At 36.6% G+C, this 16,554-nt stretch overlaps 1 protein-coding gene across 2 annotated transcripts in view; it reads right to left on the bottom strand.

Moving 5' to 3' along the window:
* The window catches only part of COL9A1 (collagen type IX alpha 1 chain), a 72,448-nt gene that overhangs the window by 32,973 nt on the left and 22,921 nt on the right, over positions 1–16,554 (bottom strand). For both annotated transcript variants that reach the window (XM_042803589.1, XM_042803590.1), the window contains 12 exons: positions 16,374–16,409; positions 16,212–16,274; positions 13,954–14,007; positions 13,304–13,339; positions 8,707–8,730; positions 8,340–8,393; positions 6,606–6,659; positions 4,857–4,889; positions 4,709–4,765; positions 3,931–3,984; positions 2,574–2,627; positions 97–150 (listed from right to left, as the gene is read on the bottom strand). In XM_042803589.1, the coding sequence (XP_042659523.1) occupies positions 97–150; positions 2,574–2,627; positions 3,931–3,984; positions 4,709–4,765; positions 4,857–4,889; positions 6,606–6,659; positions 8,340–8,393; positions 8,707–8,730; positions 13,304–13,339; positions 13,954–14,007; positions 16,212–16,274; positions 16,374–16,409 (573 nt within the window). The remainder of the gene's footprint in view (positions 1–96; positions 151–2,573; positions 2,628–3,930; positions 3,985–4,708; positions 4,766–4,856; positions 4,890–6,605; positions 6,660–8,339; positions 8,394–8,706; positions 8,731–13,303; positions 13,340–13,953; positions 14,008–16,211; positions 16,275–16,373; positions 16,410–16,554) is intronic.

Genomic DNA, 16,554 nt, shown 5'->3' with positions numbered 1-16,554 from the left:
GGGGAAAAAGGAGATATATAAATAAGCTTTAAAAATATTCAGAGGTGTACATTTTTTTTATCCAGGCCATATTATGGGAAGAAAGTTAATACTCACTTTGGTACCTTTAGGTCCCATTATACCAGTTATACCTCTGATACCTAGGATGCCCTGAAAATGAAAAGCATATTCAAATTACGCTTTAATCTTTTCATCAGAACTGTCATAGTTTTCAGACAGAAGACTCAAGAGTTTTACATGCTTTCTTTATGCTTCTTTACTATTTTCTCAATATAAAAAGGAGAAATCCAGATACTTCTGTATTAGAATAATTTATATGGTAATTTATACTTTACTAATTTAAGACATTTTAAAAGAATAACAAAACTATCAGGTTGAATTATGCAACTATAAATATGCCTTAAGGACTGAACAAAACCCACTGACTTCTCTTCTTGATTACCAGAGTTGAAGCATTCTCCCTGTGCTGCCTGTGTGAGAGGAACAAATGAAGCCCAGATTTGCAAAAGTTCTAAGTTGTTTTAAGTGTGGTATAGGACAGATGCAGGAAAAAGGTATCATCAGAGTTTGTGAACTCTAGAGGTAGACATAATTAGGCAAGGTCTTTGAGAATACAAGTGCTAAGTTTATACGCCCACCACACCTGAGAAGCTGGACTGAGTAGACATCCTAGTGCAGCAGGATATATCATAACTATCATCACTTCCCTTCAAAATACAGTCTCTTGGGAAATTTGGCTTCAATTTTTTCCTCTTCCTGAGAGACTGAAACTACATGACATGCATCCTCTCTGCAGAGAAATCAAACCATCAGCCATAATCAATTTGTCCTACAACAACAATGTACTACAGCTGTGTCAATGAAACAGCTACAGACACTTCAACGCAGCTTAGGCAAACCTACTTCTTAACCAGACTCTAAATGGGCAGCCCTTTTACTTGCTCCTAACAAAGCTAGATGGAATCTTGCACAGGACATTTAATGCTTGGTCAGCCCAAAATGTCAGGAAAAAAAATCATGATAATGCAACAGCAACTACAGCAGCCCAACAGGGGAGAGACCCACAGTCTAATCCTTGTTCCAAGATCAGAGATGGAAGTAGGCACACTGCACTTCCCACTACTTTCTATCAAACACAACACCTCTCCCAGAGGTGGCAATCTCTTGCAAGTCTTGCCAGTGCATCACATGAAAGTGTTGGATTGCAGGTGCAGATTCCTAATCTATTCTATGGATCTGAGCCTTTTGTTTATGTAAGAAACATACAAGAAAATACAACAGAGTCTACAGCCTCTCCATCTGTGAGTCTAAAACGTTGTCCACCCAACATCACTTTCTGCATACTATCAATCTTACATTTTAATAAGAAACAAATATTTTAAAACTTGTTTGTAAGGTCATCAACTGGTGAAGCAGTGAAGCGAAATGAGTAATGCAATAATAAAAAAAAAAAAAAGTCAGACAATCTCTAATTGGTTTTTAATTCTGCTGTGTTATTTCACAGTGATTGAAGAACTTTACCAGACCAAGTCAAATTAATTAGTCCCCACAAGCTCTCCAGAGAGCAGAAGCTGCACCTTACACAAGTACCTTCTCTGCACCAGGGTGCCAGAGATATTTTTTCAGCATCAAACATAAGAAGGATTCTACCCTTTCCTTTACTTAGTCTCTGTTCTTTCTTTATCTTTCTCTAGCCCTAATCTGGAGGTTTATGTTGTCTTATGTTCATAGAGAATTATGTAATTTAGGATTTGGATGTCATGTGCATCAAGGTAAGTTCCTGTATATTATCACATCTGGACACCGATGTCATTAAAGAAATAGCTTCACACCTAGGAAAAAAGCGTAAGACCCCATCAGAAAATAGACTACAGAAATTAAATTTTATGCCTATGTCTATTTCTCTTACATCAAATGACCCCTTTATTCTGTTCCCTATTGCCCATTCAGCTGTGGCAACCATAAGAAGAACTTCTCACAAGGAAGCAAGCTAGGAGGTATGTGCCAAAACAAAGTCAAGTGAAGCAGGACAAGAAAATAGTTCCAAAATCATAGGTGTGACTGAAGGATGCTTCTCTGGCATGCAAAAAGGCAAAAAACTTAAGAAAAAAAAATAATCTGTTCTTCAGTGACTGCTACTTCAACCTCATGTCTTAACTAAGCCTGAATTTCAGTTATCCATGTTTTAAACAAACACTAGCTTTGCAAGGATGAAGTCAGAGTCAACAATATTCTGGAAAGGAAGGCCAAGGGGAAAAAAAAAAACCAACAACAACAACAACCATCAACAAACAAACAACTATTTGCACAATCTAACCACAACACAAAATTTAGGACATTAAATACTTTTTAAAATAAGCCTTTCCATAGATCTTATTAGAACTTTGTGACAAACAATAACATAGCTTTTTGGAGGGATTTACATAATTCTACTTTCACTCATAGACAATATGGCAGAATAAAGAGAAAAGTACGTGGAGATTTTGTAATATCTGTTTTCCTACAGTAAGAAGAAAAAAAGGTGAGATATAATAAACCAAATGGGTAACACTATTTAAGAGGAAATACTTTACTGGAGGGCCTTGAGCTCCCACTTCACCACTGCGACCTTGGTCCCCTTCTTCACCCTGGGAAAGCAAAAGGAATACATCTATAGCTAGTCCATATTATGTATATTGCTCTGTCATTGTAGGAGGTACATTTACTACTTTCTGTTTTCTGTCACCATGTCCTGCTTGAAGAAAACCCAAACGAAGTCACACTAATTCCTCAGAACATAGAAAGATAATCGCTTAGGTTCACATTCCATTCAACTAGTAGTCAAAAGGCTAATTTCAAAGCAACCTCAGTATAAAGAAGAATAATGATATTTTACTCTTAGTCATTCCTTTTTTTCTTTATGTTAATTTCTTTAGGTTCTCTTTGTTGTTTAGACTACATGTGTAATGTATGAGTATACTCATATACATTCATTAAACATGTGAATGGACTAGATATGCTAGTAGCTCTGCATCACAATACCACATTATGCTACATAATATTTTGAAAATTAAAATGGTAAAATGCCTTATCTGGTCAAATCCCTACTTGATTAGATGATAATCTCTCTCATATAATGACTGTGCACGCTAATAGAAAAACAGTACTTATTGCCAGTTTAATTTGCAAAAGGGGATTTTGGAGCATAAGACAGGTGCTCAACATACAGGAAAAAAATAGGCAAGTCATTTCTAATAAATTAATATTCTTTTCAGTATGCTTAGGAATAGAGAGCAGAGTTTTTTAAAAAAAAACTATTCTCTGACGTTTTCCCTCCATCATTGCAGCATGGATCAAGGAAGTGCAAGTCTTTTCAACTTTTCTTACAAATATTTCAGTGTTAAATAAGGTTAATTCAAATGAAATACCTTAAAAGTGTTCACATTTCAGTCTTCAAGCTGCATCAGACTTGGCCTCTTTACTATAGTTACAATCTTTCTTTGTTTATGAACTTATACTGTGTCCTTTCCCTCTCAAATACATTTTTCCCTCTCATTCTTCCTGTTACTACTCATCTGTGCCACAGAACAATGCATCTGGTAAATCCACAAAATTATTCTGCTTTTAAATGTTTGGAAGTTTTCAAATTAATAAATTGTACTTCAATCTTTGCCAAGAGTTCCATAATAATTAAATTGAATGATCAAAATAAAAAGCAAGAGTAGTATGACTTCTGCATCATAAAAAACAGAGTACAGGTGAATGAGGAATAGAGATATGCCTTTGGTTACTCTGGAGCATCATGATATGTATTATCTCTTCATGCATTCTGGTAAAACAATTAACAGTTCTTACAAAATATAATACTATTTTTTTGAAGAAGAGCCTAACTACTATTAGCTTGCTAAAAATACTGGCGTTTTTTCCTTTTTTTTTTTTTTTTTTTTTTACCTTATAACCTTGTTTTCCTGGTTCACCAGACTCTCCTTTCGAACCTTTCTGTCCCTAAAAAAAGGTAAAAACAAAAATAAATAAATAATTAGAGATTATTCAAAGTTAGAATACTGAGTTTTGTAAAACAGACATGGATTCCTCAGAACTATCTTCCTGGTCCCTCCGCAATCCCCATTCACCACTACTTCCTCACCGATCTAGTTAACATGACATATTAAGTACCATGTTCAAAAAGATCTACTCCTGGACCTAACAAGGCTGTATTTCTTCTTATCAGTATTTCTTCTTATGTTACCCCATAACACTTTCCTCAGGCCAACAGTATTCCTAGAAACTATCAAAGAATATATTTAAAAAAAAAAAATAAATCTTAGCTAAAATGAGACTCAAAAAGAGTTAATTGAGTATGTTACAGGTCTCAGAAAGAGAGAAAGAAGGAAAAAAGACTAGGGACTTGGGGCAATATTTAGAGTTTCTGGAGTCAGAGTACAGATTGTCCAGAAAGCGAATGAAGCAATCTTTCACATACTCTAATCCTTTCAGAACCACGCATAAATTTTACCCTGAAGATTACAGCAGCAGCAAGAGATTTCAACAATGAGACGTTATTTTGGCAGTCAAGAGTTGAAATAATCTTAAGCATCCACACTGATGAATTTTTTTTTTTTTTTTTTTAATTAAGTGTACTGCTCTTTTGTCAAGCCAGCAATTACCTGCCCTAGTGCTTTGAGACAGTATCTCTGTAAGGAATGCTTGAACAAACAGTTTCTCTTACCTTCATTCCCATTAAGCCAGCATGTCCTGGGCGGCCGGGTGGACAAGCATTGGGACACTGGAAAAGCATCCACATTGTTACTACCACACAGGTTGAATAAGGTTGTCTAAGATTACTTAAGAAATAAAAACATGGGCAGCTATCTTACCAATGGGTCACCATCATGCAGGCCAATTGTTCCCTAAATTAAATGACATTAATCAAAGTCAGTAAAAGAGAAATAACCAAACCTGACTCATCAAAAAATACAGTCATTAGACAAAACAGAAAATACTACTATCTAAAGCTGGAATCAGAAGTATAATCAACCAAAGGATCTCCAACATGAAAAGCACCTAAACTGTAGGATTTTATTGTAGGATTGCAGATACCTGCAAAATCATGTCTCTAACAGATTGACTTTTCTGAAAAAAAAAAAAATTGCTTTTGTTTTTTAAGCTACCTAAACCATCTTTTCTATTAAATATAGAGCAAATATATCCAAACCCCTTGAATTTCCAACAGAACCAAAGACAATTCCTGTAATAAGGATAACTTTTACTTTTCTATCTTATTACCATTCAGCAAAAGATTCAGATCTTTACAAAGAAAATAATCTTCCCACAACACAAATACTGGTAGATGAGTGAGCCATCTGGCTGTTAATGAAATTGCAATAAATAAGAGATCAGTATACGACGAGACAGACTCAGTGGGGAGAAGGCCATTCCTCATATTAAATCAAATATTTGATGGAAGCTAACAGGACACTTATGAGGCACAACAAGGAGAAATATGATTCACAGCAGCAGTTGGATTCTCTAAATCCCAGTGGGAGGGAGCACACTGTTTCAGAGAGAAGCACAGGGGAGCTTAAGGAATGAGCTGGTCTCCTCTTATACAGAAGGATTTAAAACAAGCTGAGGGTATGTTTGGGTCCATACTGTCACCAACAGGAGTGGGACTGTGGCACTTCAGAAATCCAAAAAGGACAAAACTGTCAAGGAATAGAAGCAGCATGTGGCACTACTGAGAATGTTTTTACTTGTTTCCTAAATATTCCTCTCCACTTTATCATTCACATTTTTTACAATGTTTCTGCCAGTGCCCTGGCAACTTTCATGAAAACAAGAAACATGGCATAAATAAAGCATATGGATTTAGGGTCTGTCCAGCAGAGGAACAATAGAGCTTTTAAAAAGACATTAGTATGACACATGTTTCCCAGTGGTTTGCATTTCACAGCACCCAGCCTCCAATGTGTCTACCAAACACTCCGTTTTATCTCTCTGGGCAGGTAAGTAGCCACAAGACAAAGGCGTAACACACATCCCTCCTCCCAAGAGGCTCAGAGAAGATAGCCATGCCCCTAGAGAGGCAAAGCACTGCTGTAAAGCTTTCTTCTATCCCTTGAAAGTAGCAGGATTGGTCGCAAGAAAGACATTAGAACTTAACCCAGCTGAGAGCATATATTTCTGGCTCATGAGCCAAATACTAAATTATTCTTCTCCTAACAGAGAAAAGTCTACCTCTCCTGAAGTACTACCAGTAAGGCCCAACAAAAACTACATTTACAGTAATACTGTAATTCACTGGGAAGTTTAAAACCTGTAAAAGCTACAGTTTAAGACCATTTGCAGAAATGGGAAGACATCACGACAGAAGTTACACTTTGCATTTCAAACTACCTTTTGTAACTATAAAGACTAGAAACTTGCTTTCTAAATGGAAGATCGAACATTGATATGAATAAATGATCTGTATCTCGGGCTTTGAACACCAGCCTCTAGACATTATGAATTAATATTTTCTGCTGAAATCCTAAAGTCAGTATTCATTCGTAGGACTTGAGGAGTTTTGTTCAAACAGCAACAATACATAATTCAGACATTAGCACATATTAAAGGCAGTCACTTACCCGAGGACCTGGTGGGCCTGGTGGCCCTGGTGGCCCTCTTTTTCCTGGATCTCCCTAAAAAAGAGCAAAATAATTTTGTTGATTCATAATAATAATGACAACCAGCAGTTACAAATTCATACCACACAACAACAGTGAGAAATTAAGTAGCTACAGAAGGACAGGCTAGGTAGCCAATTAAAACATCAACCTACAACATGGGTCCCATAGCAGAATAGGAAAACCAACTTTTCAGTAGAATGGGAGCCATGTTGTGGAACAGAAGCCACACACAAAAAAAAAATAAAATTTTCAGCTGCTTCAGAAAGCTGAAACATCTGACCACAGAATCATCTATGCACTCTTCTATCTTAAAACTGGTAATAAAGTTCTGAATTAAAAGAATCCTAATAATGGGAAAAAATGCCCAAATCAGAGAGGAAAAAATCCTCTTTTTCAGAGCCCAGGATGAATTTATCAAGCTAGCATCTCCTCCTGTTTGTGAAGTTTTGACGTCCAGTGCCTTCAGAAGAAAAGACAACACAGAACCTCCGCAAATTATTTTTTCTGAATGCTTTTAATTACAAGTCTAATATTCTGACAGGGACCACCTTTTAATACTGTCATTTCAATATTATTTTTGATATGTTATTAAATCATAGAAAAACTATTCACTAATTCTCACAATGCATGAACTATAGAGTCATTGGTTTAAAATCACTAAAAAGAAATACTTCTTTTCCACACGATGTATAATTACACTGTGTGACTCATTATCGCAATGTGTTGTGGAAGCCTGTGATAAAAATGAATTCAAAAAGGGACTGACTACATTAACGGAGGATAGGCTCATATACAGCTTTTGAAAAAGGCAGCACAGACGCAATTTCTGATTTAGGTAGTCTCTGAACTGCCAACTGCCAGAACGTGGGACGGTATGACAGAAAAATGTCATTTGCAAATAGCCTGCACACTTCCCTAGGTATCCATTATTGCCCTTGCTACAGACAAGACAGTGAGCTAGATGGATCATCTCCTGAAACAAATTGGCAGTTTCTAATATTCTTTTTGCATATTCATTTATATGACTGAGCACAACACATGGGGAGAGGTATGCATTAAAAAGTAGGCTTCATTAAACAAAATTTTAATGCTATTTCAGATTTCAAATAAAGAAATAATGATTTCAATTTGCATTTCAGTGGTAAAATATGGAGTCAAAACATGACAGTGTGCTAAAACTGAATGCACAGTTTAGCAGTAAGGTCAGTGGATGGAGTCACAGTTAAAATGAGCCTAAGAAATACTGAATTGCCAGGTTCACATATATGCAAATGGCAAACAGAAATAGTATGTGGTCATGTACCATAATGTGTATGTGAGAAGAGAGGAGTAAAGCTAAAGGTCTGCATGTAATGTTAAGTTTTAAATTTCCTGTATATCTGGCGGGTTTGTTTTTTGATTTTACCTTTCCTTGAACAAGAGGAGAAGCAGAGTATGGGACACTATATGAAACATTTCATTCTAATCTAATGAGCAGCCATGACTTTGTGCTATTCATTGTTTCTTATTTCTGATGAGCCTCAAACACAATTTTTCCTCTACCAATGATCACTGTAGAGAAAAAAAATATGCTTTTGAGTGCTGTTATAACCCAAATAGTGTTTAGACGACATAGTAAGTATACATTTTTTCTATAAGTACTTTCTAGCAATTGAATAAATCTACATTCTTAGCAAACACAGTAGTACTTACAGGTGGACCAGCACGACCTACTTCCCCAGGAAGTCCTGCTGCACCAGCTGGACCCTATAACAACCAAGTTAAATAGCATTTTTAAACCATACAATACCTCTGTAACAAGCATCCAAGGAGTAAGAACATGTAATTCTCTCAGACAACAAACTATGCCTTCAGACACCAGTATTCTTGCCCCATATACCACAGATCTAATCAACCTCAGTAGTAGCTGAAGAAAGCATGCAGAATAGACATAGAACATCAGGATTAAAACAGTCTCTTTTTTTACTGAATTACTTTTTATTACCATATAATAGCTCTATTGAATATTTAAACAGATTCACTAAACAGCGCATTTATGAATTGTAAAAATGATACTTACAGGTGGTCCAAGAAGCCCCTTGCCCTGTGAAATATGAAAAAAGGTCAGAGATGTGGGGAGGGTTCCACACCCAGTCAAGCTGTTTGCCAAGAACAGAGTATTTGGGATAAAAAGGTACAAAAAACCTGATATTTGATTCTGCAAAATCATTTTGAAAACGTGTTTAACTAATGTTAAATGTCAGTTTTATTATTAGGTAATCAATATCAGGAAGGAAAATAAACTATTGATTAAGTTGTCTTGCAGTAGCATTTATTTACGCATATTTACAAACATATACTTCCACAAAGGCATGAAGACAATAAAGCCTTTTGGTTTAGCTAATTATCAAGCACCATGATAAACACATCTATGCTATAATCATTTCTTTCTAACAGTGCATTTAAATTGATAATAAAAGAGAATAATTTTTTTTGCTAGTGCTTCCCTGAGGTCTAAATCCATTAAACTAGCACTTTTTGGTAATCAAAAAGAACACCAAACTGATCCTGTTTACATTTTCCATCAGTCCTGCTCTGAATCATTTTAATGAGAAGTTTCCAAGATACCAAATGTGTTTCTGCCTGTTTGGACAATACACTCCCTCTAAGAAAACAGATTCATCAGCATTACTAAAGCAAATGGATAATTTTATGGAGAACAGTGTCATGATGTGTATGAAACACTGGCATATAAAAATCACATACTTAAATCTTCAAGAGATTTGATGTAATAAAGCACCTGGGCTAATACCAGGATTGTATCTGCAAGGCTGTCTTTAGAAAAGTTGGTATAACACAGGGAAAATTCCAAGCATTTATCAGTCATTCCATTTTAACCATTTTAATACACAGCAGAACTTTTTCACCTTGCATAACCTACATAATTCATTTGCTATTACTTAATGCTCTCTTGCTGCTATTCGTTGTATTATGTATGTCTATATTTGACTGTACAAATCAAACTTTCACTGCACCACATCTCCAATATTACAATATCTCCCACCTCTGAAAGAAGGAAAGAGACTACTTGCAGGTTCTCACTGGAGTGCCCCTTGCTAATGCCCCCCCAGCAGTGGCAGGTAAAGTCAATGATATCAAAAGCAGCTACAGCTACTGCGTCCAGCCCACACACAGGCCCGGGAGAATCCAGTCCCTGTCTCTGCCCAGTCCTTTCTATCTCCTCACCATTCCAAGCAGGGGCTGTCCCACAGCAATCCATGCCTCTCCCTCACCCAGCTACTTCACCCTTCTGGCCATCAACTCCCTACAGGCAGACCAGTTTGCAGAGTTGAGAGCTCCAGGGCGATCAGCCAGGAAAGAGCTACACAGAGCCGCTACTGATCCCACCCAGCTACCCGCGTTCCTGCCTCTGTCTGTCTCCTAAAGGGGAAGCCTCTCCACGCAGCCTGGCCCTGCAGCCTGTCATCCCCTGATGCCTGTGCCTGCTTTGGAGGTGCTTCTCTGTTCCACAGAGCACAGGAAGAGTGCGTGGGCGTGGGCAGTAACCCACAGCCTGTAATCACCTGGTTCTGGGACACTCACTCTGTAGACCTGGTAAGTACCTCCACATCGTCTACATGGACCTGCTGCCATCCACCACAGAGTCACATACCAGTGTTTGTACGTGTACCCTGTGCCAGAAGCTGTGCTTTAGTAGACCTTAAAATATTTTCAATTTCTTTATCACTAAATTCGCACAATCCTACCCATTTGTCAGATCTGTAAAACCCTAGCAATATATCAGCTAATAGAAAAGTTAATAGAAAAGTTAGAGGGAACTTAACTGAGAATGGATTGAAAAGTTCAATATGTGCCATGAATTTAGCAGCTGCAGGTCCATTTACCAGGGTCAGATCAGAGACATCAGCATATTTGGCAGTAAATTACTGGAATTAATCAGAAGTATTCTACTCATTTTGTAAATCTGTCATTTGAGAGACTATCCACATAAAAGATAAGACAAAGAGAATAAAATAAAACTAACTGATGAAGCAGGAAAAAAAATAGAGGAAAGGGAGAATAAAAGAAGATAACTGGAGATTGCCAGGATACATTCTGAGAAAGAAAGGGTGACAGAAGCAGAAAACCAAATGCTGTTTATAAAACTTTAGATACTTAATATTCTTTCTTTCAGTTACCCCGAACTGAAACTGAAATTGATACTGAACTCAGCCAGTAAATTCCACTGGATGAGTTTGAAAACCAGTGATAATAATTTAAAACTAATGAATGTCGTAGTCAAGGCTTCCAAATTCAAAGCTGACTGAATTCAAAGCAGTGAATAATTACACCTAAATACTCAATTAATCATATAACTGCTATGCAGACTCATAAGTGTGCTTACTATGTTTCTAGTAAACAAGGTCGCATGGATCAAATCAAAGACCTGCAAAGGTTAAACAGCCCCATTAATTCACACTTGTAGTAAGAGCTTCTCAAAAAGTCTCTGAATCTGAGAATTGGAACCATCACACTCCAGCACTATCATTTCTACCCCTCTTTTTTTTTTTTTTTTTTTTTTTAATTAGGTTTTATTATTCTAAATTTAATCTCACAAAAGGTGTTGGCCATTTTGAGAAACTTGCACTAACTGCTCTACTTCTTCAGCAGCTTAAAGCCATTAATCAAAGGAAAGCCTGTATAAATGGAATTTCCTCAAGAGATTTATTCTGAGCATTAATCTTTCTGTAAGGATTCAGCATGTATGGGTTAACAACCATGGAGCTACAAAATCAAACACTAGGCTTCTTCCTAAAACATGAGGTCTAAGGATTAACCTTCACCTTAATAATTACAAGGATAATGACACAACGTGACTAAGTATATCTATCTTTTCTTTACCCTTAAATAACTAATAATTCTCATTTCTTCATTATAAATATTCCTGCCAATTAACCTTTAAACACAAGGTCCAGTTTCTTATTAAGTGGAGGCAGAACAACTCCAAAGGCAATCCCTACTGAGGTTTGCTGAAATGTTAAGACTGAAAGTCTCAGGGCAAACAAAAACTGCTCACTTTGAACAATGGTCCAAAATTTCATCAGAAAACATGCTTTTAGTGTCTCAAAATATGTGAACAAAATCAGCATTCTGCGTTGACAAGCTGGTCCTTTCTGCTGCTTTCCCATAGTAATACCTCCACTTCTAAACTGCCATTAACCCTCTTTATGTGTATTTTATATACCCACTTTTTCTGAATGCTCTTAAACTATTCATTCTCACATTAGTCTGTTAATAGTGAGGCAAAATCATTCGTATTTTCCCCAAGCCAGTTTCTATTTCAGTTGACAGGCTAAAATACTACAGTATTTTAACCTAGTATTTCAGTAATTCAGTTTTAATTCCCTATTTTTCCTCTCCCATAGTAGTTCTTTTCATGTACATTTTTTCCCATATCATCTGACAGAGTTAAGCTATCTCTTCATTCCAGCTACACATTTTTAAATGCATTGCAAATGACCCAGAAATTATTTCCCCATCTACTTGACAGAAAAAAATGAAAATAAACAAACTCAAACTCCTAGCATAAAAATGTAGGGTTTTCATTCTACCTAGAAGCTACATCACTTCTGCTATTTTCTGTGATTAAATTTAGCTCATATATTGAGTCTACAGATTGACCAACTGTTATAAAAATATTACTTATTCTCCAGATTTTCAGGTAAGAAACAGCATCCATAAAAATTAAACAGAAAAGTCCACATTGAATGTTTCGCCCTAAGTTTGAACATGTATGTAATGTAATGTCTTCAAGAATAACATTATAATTTCCTCTCTGGCCAAATAGCAAAATGATTGTTTAATACAAATTTAATTAAAGTTAATTGGATAGCATCAAAAATACAAATATACAGTCGAAGACATAGAATTTCACAGCAGCGAGTGCTATATCTGAATACTTAATTCCGATAATTTCTCCAAAATTAATCTAATTTTTAATTAAATTTTAATTATGTCCAGCCCTATTACAATTTTACGCCAGTCACCTTGTTCCATTACTCATTTTCCTTGAGGATCTTCCTGGTTTCCTATATAGTATAAGTTTCTACATGCCAACCATCATTCACTTCAACCCTGTGAAATTCCTCAAATTCACAATTATTTTCAGTCCCCAAGGACAGATGTTATACCCATCTGTGTGCCAACTCGAACAGTACTCTTTGTATGACCTTCCTCATATTTTGTTTTGTTATAAAAACAGCACGGGAAGTCCCATACACCATTTATACTTCAGTGATCTCATTTAAACACATGGCGAGGAGCTGAAACAGGAATAACTACAGACTTATTTATGCAAATAAAACATGGGCTCTCCTGTCTCTACAGCATTTTCACAAAGAGATGGAAAACAACAATAGTGTCCAAAACTTGTGACCACATCACACACGTTCCTTTCTTTTCTATAGCGTACAAACCAAATACGTCCTTTCAGTAATATCTGCACACTTTGATATAAAGACAAGAAGGTTCCTTAATGTACAACTTTAATATCTTATGAGTTCTTTGAAATCCCAGAAATAGTTTCTGCTTTTCTTCATTATATTTAATGGTAAAAATCCTTCATATCGTTACTTAAGGTCTAAAAAGCCTCTTCATATATTAAATGTCTTACTTACTGGAAGTCCACGAGCACCTGGCAGTCCTGGCTCACCCTTTAAAAGATAAAAACTGAGTTTTTCAAAAGGCATTAGCATAATGTTTTGTAAACAACGTACAGGAAGATGCTCTCACCTTTCGGAAGGTATCATTTAGTGAACATATTCTGCAAGTCTTATTCACTTTATTAACACTATGCTGGATTCAATGAGACTTGATAGAAAGGAAAGACTTTCTCACTATGAAAATGATACAGCCCTCAGCCTTTTTTTCGCCCCCAAAAAATAATTCAAACATACCAGTTACTCTGACTTCTGATGTGTATTTCATTTGTCTGGTTGCTGATGAAGTCAGGTTCACTATTCTAGTTCCCACTGCATATTACTATGGCATAATTACAGTACAACAAGATGGAAACAGCCTCACCATTACTGAAGATTCTCAATCTTAATGTCATCAATGTAATGCCACCATTCCTTACTGCTGGCTGGGGGAATGGAAGTTGTTTTGTACTGTGTGAAATGGGCCCAATGGATCTGTATTCTATAGATATTTTAATATTGTAAGAAAGGCTGCAGCATCTCATTAGTTACATAGAGACAAACAAAAAAAATGGGACAAAAAAACATTAAAAAAAATCCCATAATTTCACGCATAATTTTGTTCCTACCTTCTGTCCTTTTGGTCCTGTGGCTCCACGTGAGCCATCAGGTCCTGTGAATCCCTTTAGAAATAATGTATACAATGTTAATGCAAAGGTTATATAGTTTTCTTAATCACAGCAGAAAACATTCTAAGACATAGAATAATGAAGCTAATAATGAGATAATTAACTGCAGGAGGCTTACGATTCCAATATCTATTTACATATACAGACAGAACTGCCCAAGTTCAAAGTACTAGCTACTGGTGACAAATATCAGTGACTGTGGTATGTGTCCTTCAAAAATTATTCAGTTAAATCACAATGAAACTAAACACATGATCTCACATAATCTTATTTCCTCTCAATGGGAAAGTGATTAATTTAGTTCATGGCTCACGTTAAAAACAACTGTCAGTATTTTCCATTTCAAATAAAACATTCATTGGCACAAAAAAAAAAAAAACACACACACAAAAAAAAAAAAAACTGCCAGGCTGGATTTGAGGTTAGTCTTTGAACCACACTTTTCTATCTGACTAAAATCAAAAAGCAGTCATGATATTATAAATAAGAATTCATTTGGGGTTCTTTATTTTTTCTTTTGTTTCCAAATTTTTAACCAGCTTATACGGCTTAGAAGTTTCCAGATACCGATAAGAAAAGCCTTGCTTTTACTTTGTCCAATACTTTTCTTTTTTGGTACACTTCCAGCAATTCAGAGTTTACCCAAAGGGATGTTTTCTCTGATAATTTGCTTTCAAAAGCTTACATGATCATTACAGGCAATTACTGTACACTATTTTACTCAGTCTATTAAACCTGACACTGAAATAGTTTGTGAAAGAAAAACGAGATTTCAAAAGTCAGAACTGCCTTACCAATTAAACATGGAAGAATGTATTATAAATTTAAAACCCCAATTAAAAGTTGAATGCACAGTGGGAGTACAATAAGGTCCCATGCTTTGTCTTCAAGTGAAAATAAAAAGGTTCACCATTTCAGAACACAGTCTTCTAGTACTACAGTTTCACTTATCCACTAATACGCAAATGCGAACAAATATCAAAAGCTGAGCTGAGTTTAAAACACTCTGTTTCACCTGACTGCACTACCATGAATTCTGGCAAGGTAAACAAAACCATGCCTTAAGTGAAAATTATATGAGACAATGATTTTTAAAGATCAGCTTATGGGCTTTTGACATGCACAAATGGGTTGTTGGTATTGTGTTGTTTTCGGGAAAAAATGAAATGGTATAAAATACCACTCATGGCAAGCCCATTTCCTCTTACAGATTTGAAATCTGAACAGTTTGACTAAAGACTGTTTTAGCTGCATGTCCACTAAATCTCTTTTCAAAAATAAATTAGAAATTAACCTCTAACAGTATTGTAATCCTCAATAAATATTAGACTTTTTCACTTCTATAATTTTGATATTCTCTAATATACTTGTTTGTTGTATATAATCTTTATTTTTGATGTTTAAAATTGTAAAAATTTTCTACCACTTACGTAAATTAAACATAAGCTTGCCTGCCTCCTGGTATAAGATCTAAGTGCTAATGTAACAATCTTGCTTCACAGCAAGAAATGCTTTCAAACACTGCTCTCGAGAAATGTGAAGAGTTTCCCAAAAGCATTTAAAGGTGTTTTTATTGCCTTTAACTTATTCAAGAGATACAACCTAACAGGCCATTGACTCTAGATGATTTTGAAACTTTATTATTCTGTATTATTTTCCACAGAGAGAGGAAGATACATTAGCAGGTACACACTGTATAGTAGCAGAAGTCTGGAGGTCCAGGTCCCTCGGGAGCTGCTGGCGCCCTCACCCAGAGCAGCTGCTTCTGCCCATGCCCAGGTTTGGATCCTCCTCTTGCCCTTGCTGCCCCACAATTCGCCCCGCAGGGAGTGGGGCGTTGACCTGAGGCTGCTTCCAGAGGACACGGCACAGCCTCCTTCCCACACCACCGCTGCCCAGAGGCCTCTCCAGAGCAGGGTGCCAGCACCCAACAGCCCTTGTGCTGTTCCTCAGCTGCTGCCCCGGCCTCCCTCAACCCAGCTGTGCTCCCCCAAGAGAGCATCTTCCATCTTGGAGAAAAGCTCCTGTCCCCCATGCACACCGCTGGCACTCACCGGCAGCTGTGAGGGAGACAGAGTCCTCAAAAGGAGGCCATGCTCCTACAGAAATAAACTAAACCCGAGTATTTTTCTATAAAAAAAAAAAAAAAAAAAAAAAAAAAAAGTAAGAGGAAATTCCAGAAAATCGAGTGTACTCACATCAGCTCCTGGCTCTCCAGGCAAGCCAGGGGATCCTGGTTTCCCTGAATCCCCATCCGGACCCTTTAGAGTTTAAAGGGACAGTTAAGCATGTTCCAGAGAGGGAAGCAGAAACAAAACATCTCTCATAGGAGCAGATGCAAAGTAGCTGAAATCACTTACCGGTGGACCAGGGGGGCCATTTGGACCTCTCTCCCCCTAACAAGATATGAAAAGGAAGGCATTAGAGCTACAGCAACTTTTTACGGTACCTCATGAAAAACACTGATTTACAGATTATCAGGAATAATCCCAAACTAACTCTTATTGTAGGAAATTAATATTAAATCCATGTGATATCTAT

Source organism: Tyto alba, unplaced genomic scaffold (genome assembly GCF_018691265.1).
Source record: "Tyto alba isolate M040663 unplaced genomic scaffold, T.alba_DEE_v4.0 Super-Scaffold_40, whole genome shotgun sequence".
Lineage (NCBI taxonomy): Eukaryota > Metazoa > Chordata > Aves > Strigiformes > Tytonidae > Tyto > Tyto alba.
Note: the sequence above shows the minus strand (reverse complement) of the source record. Positions and strands in the feature narration are given on the sequence as shown.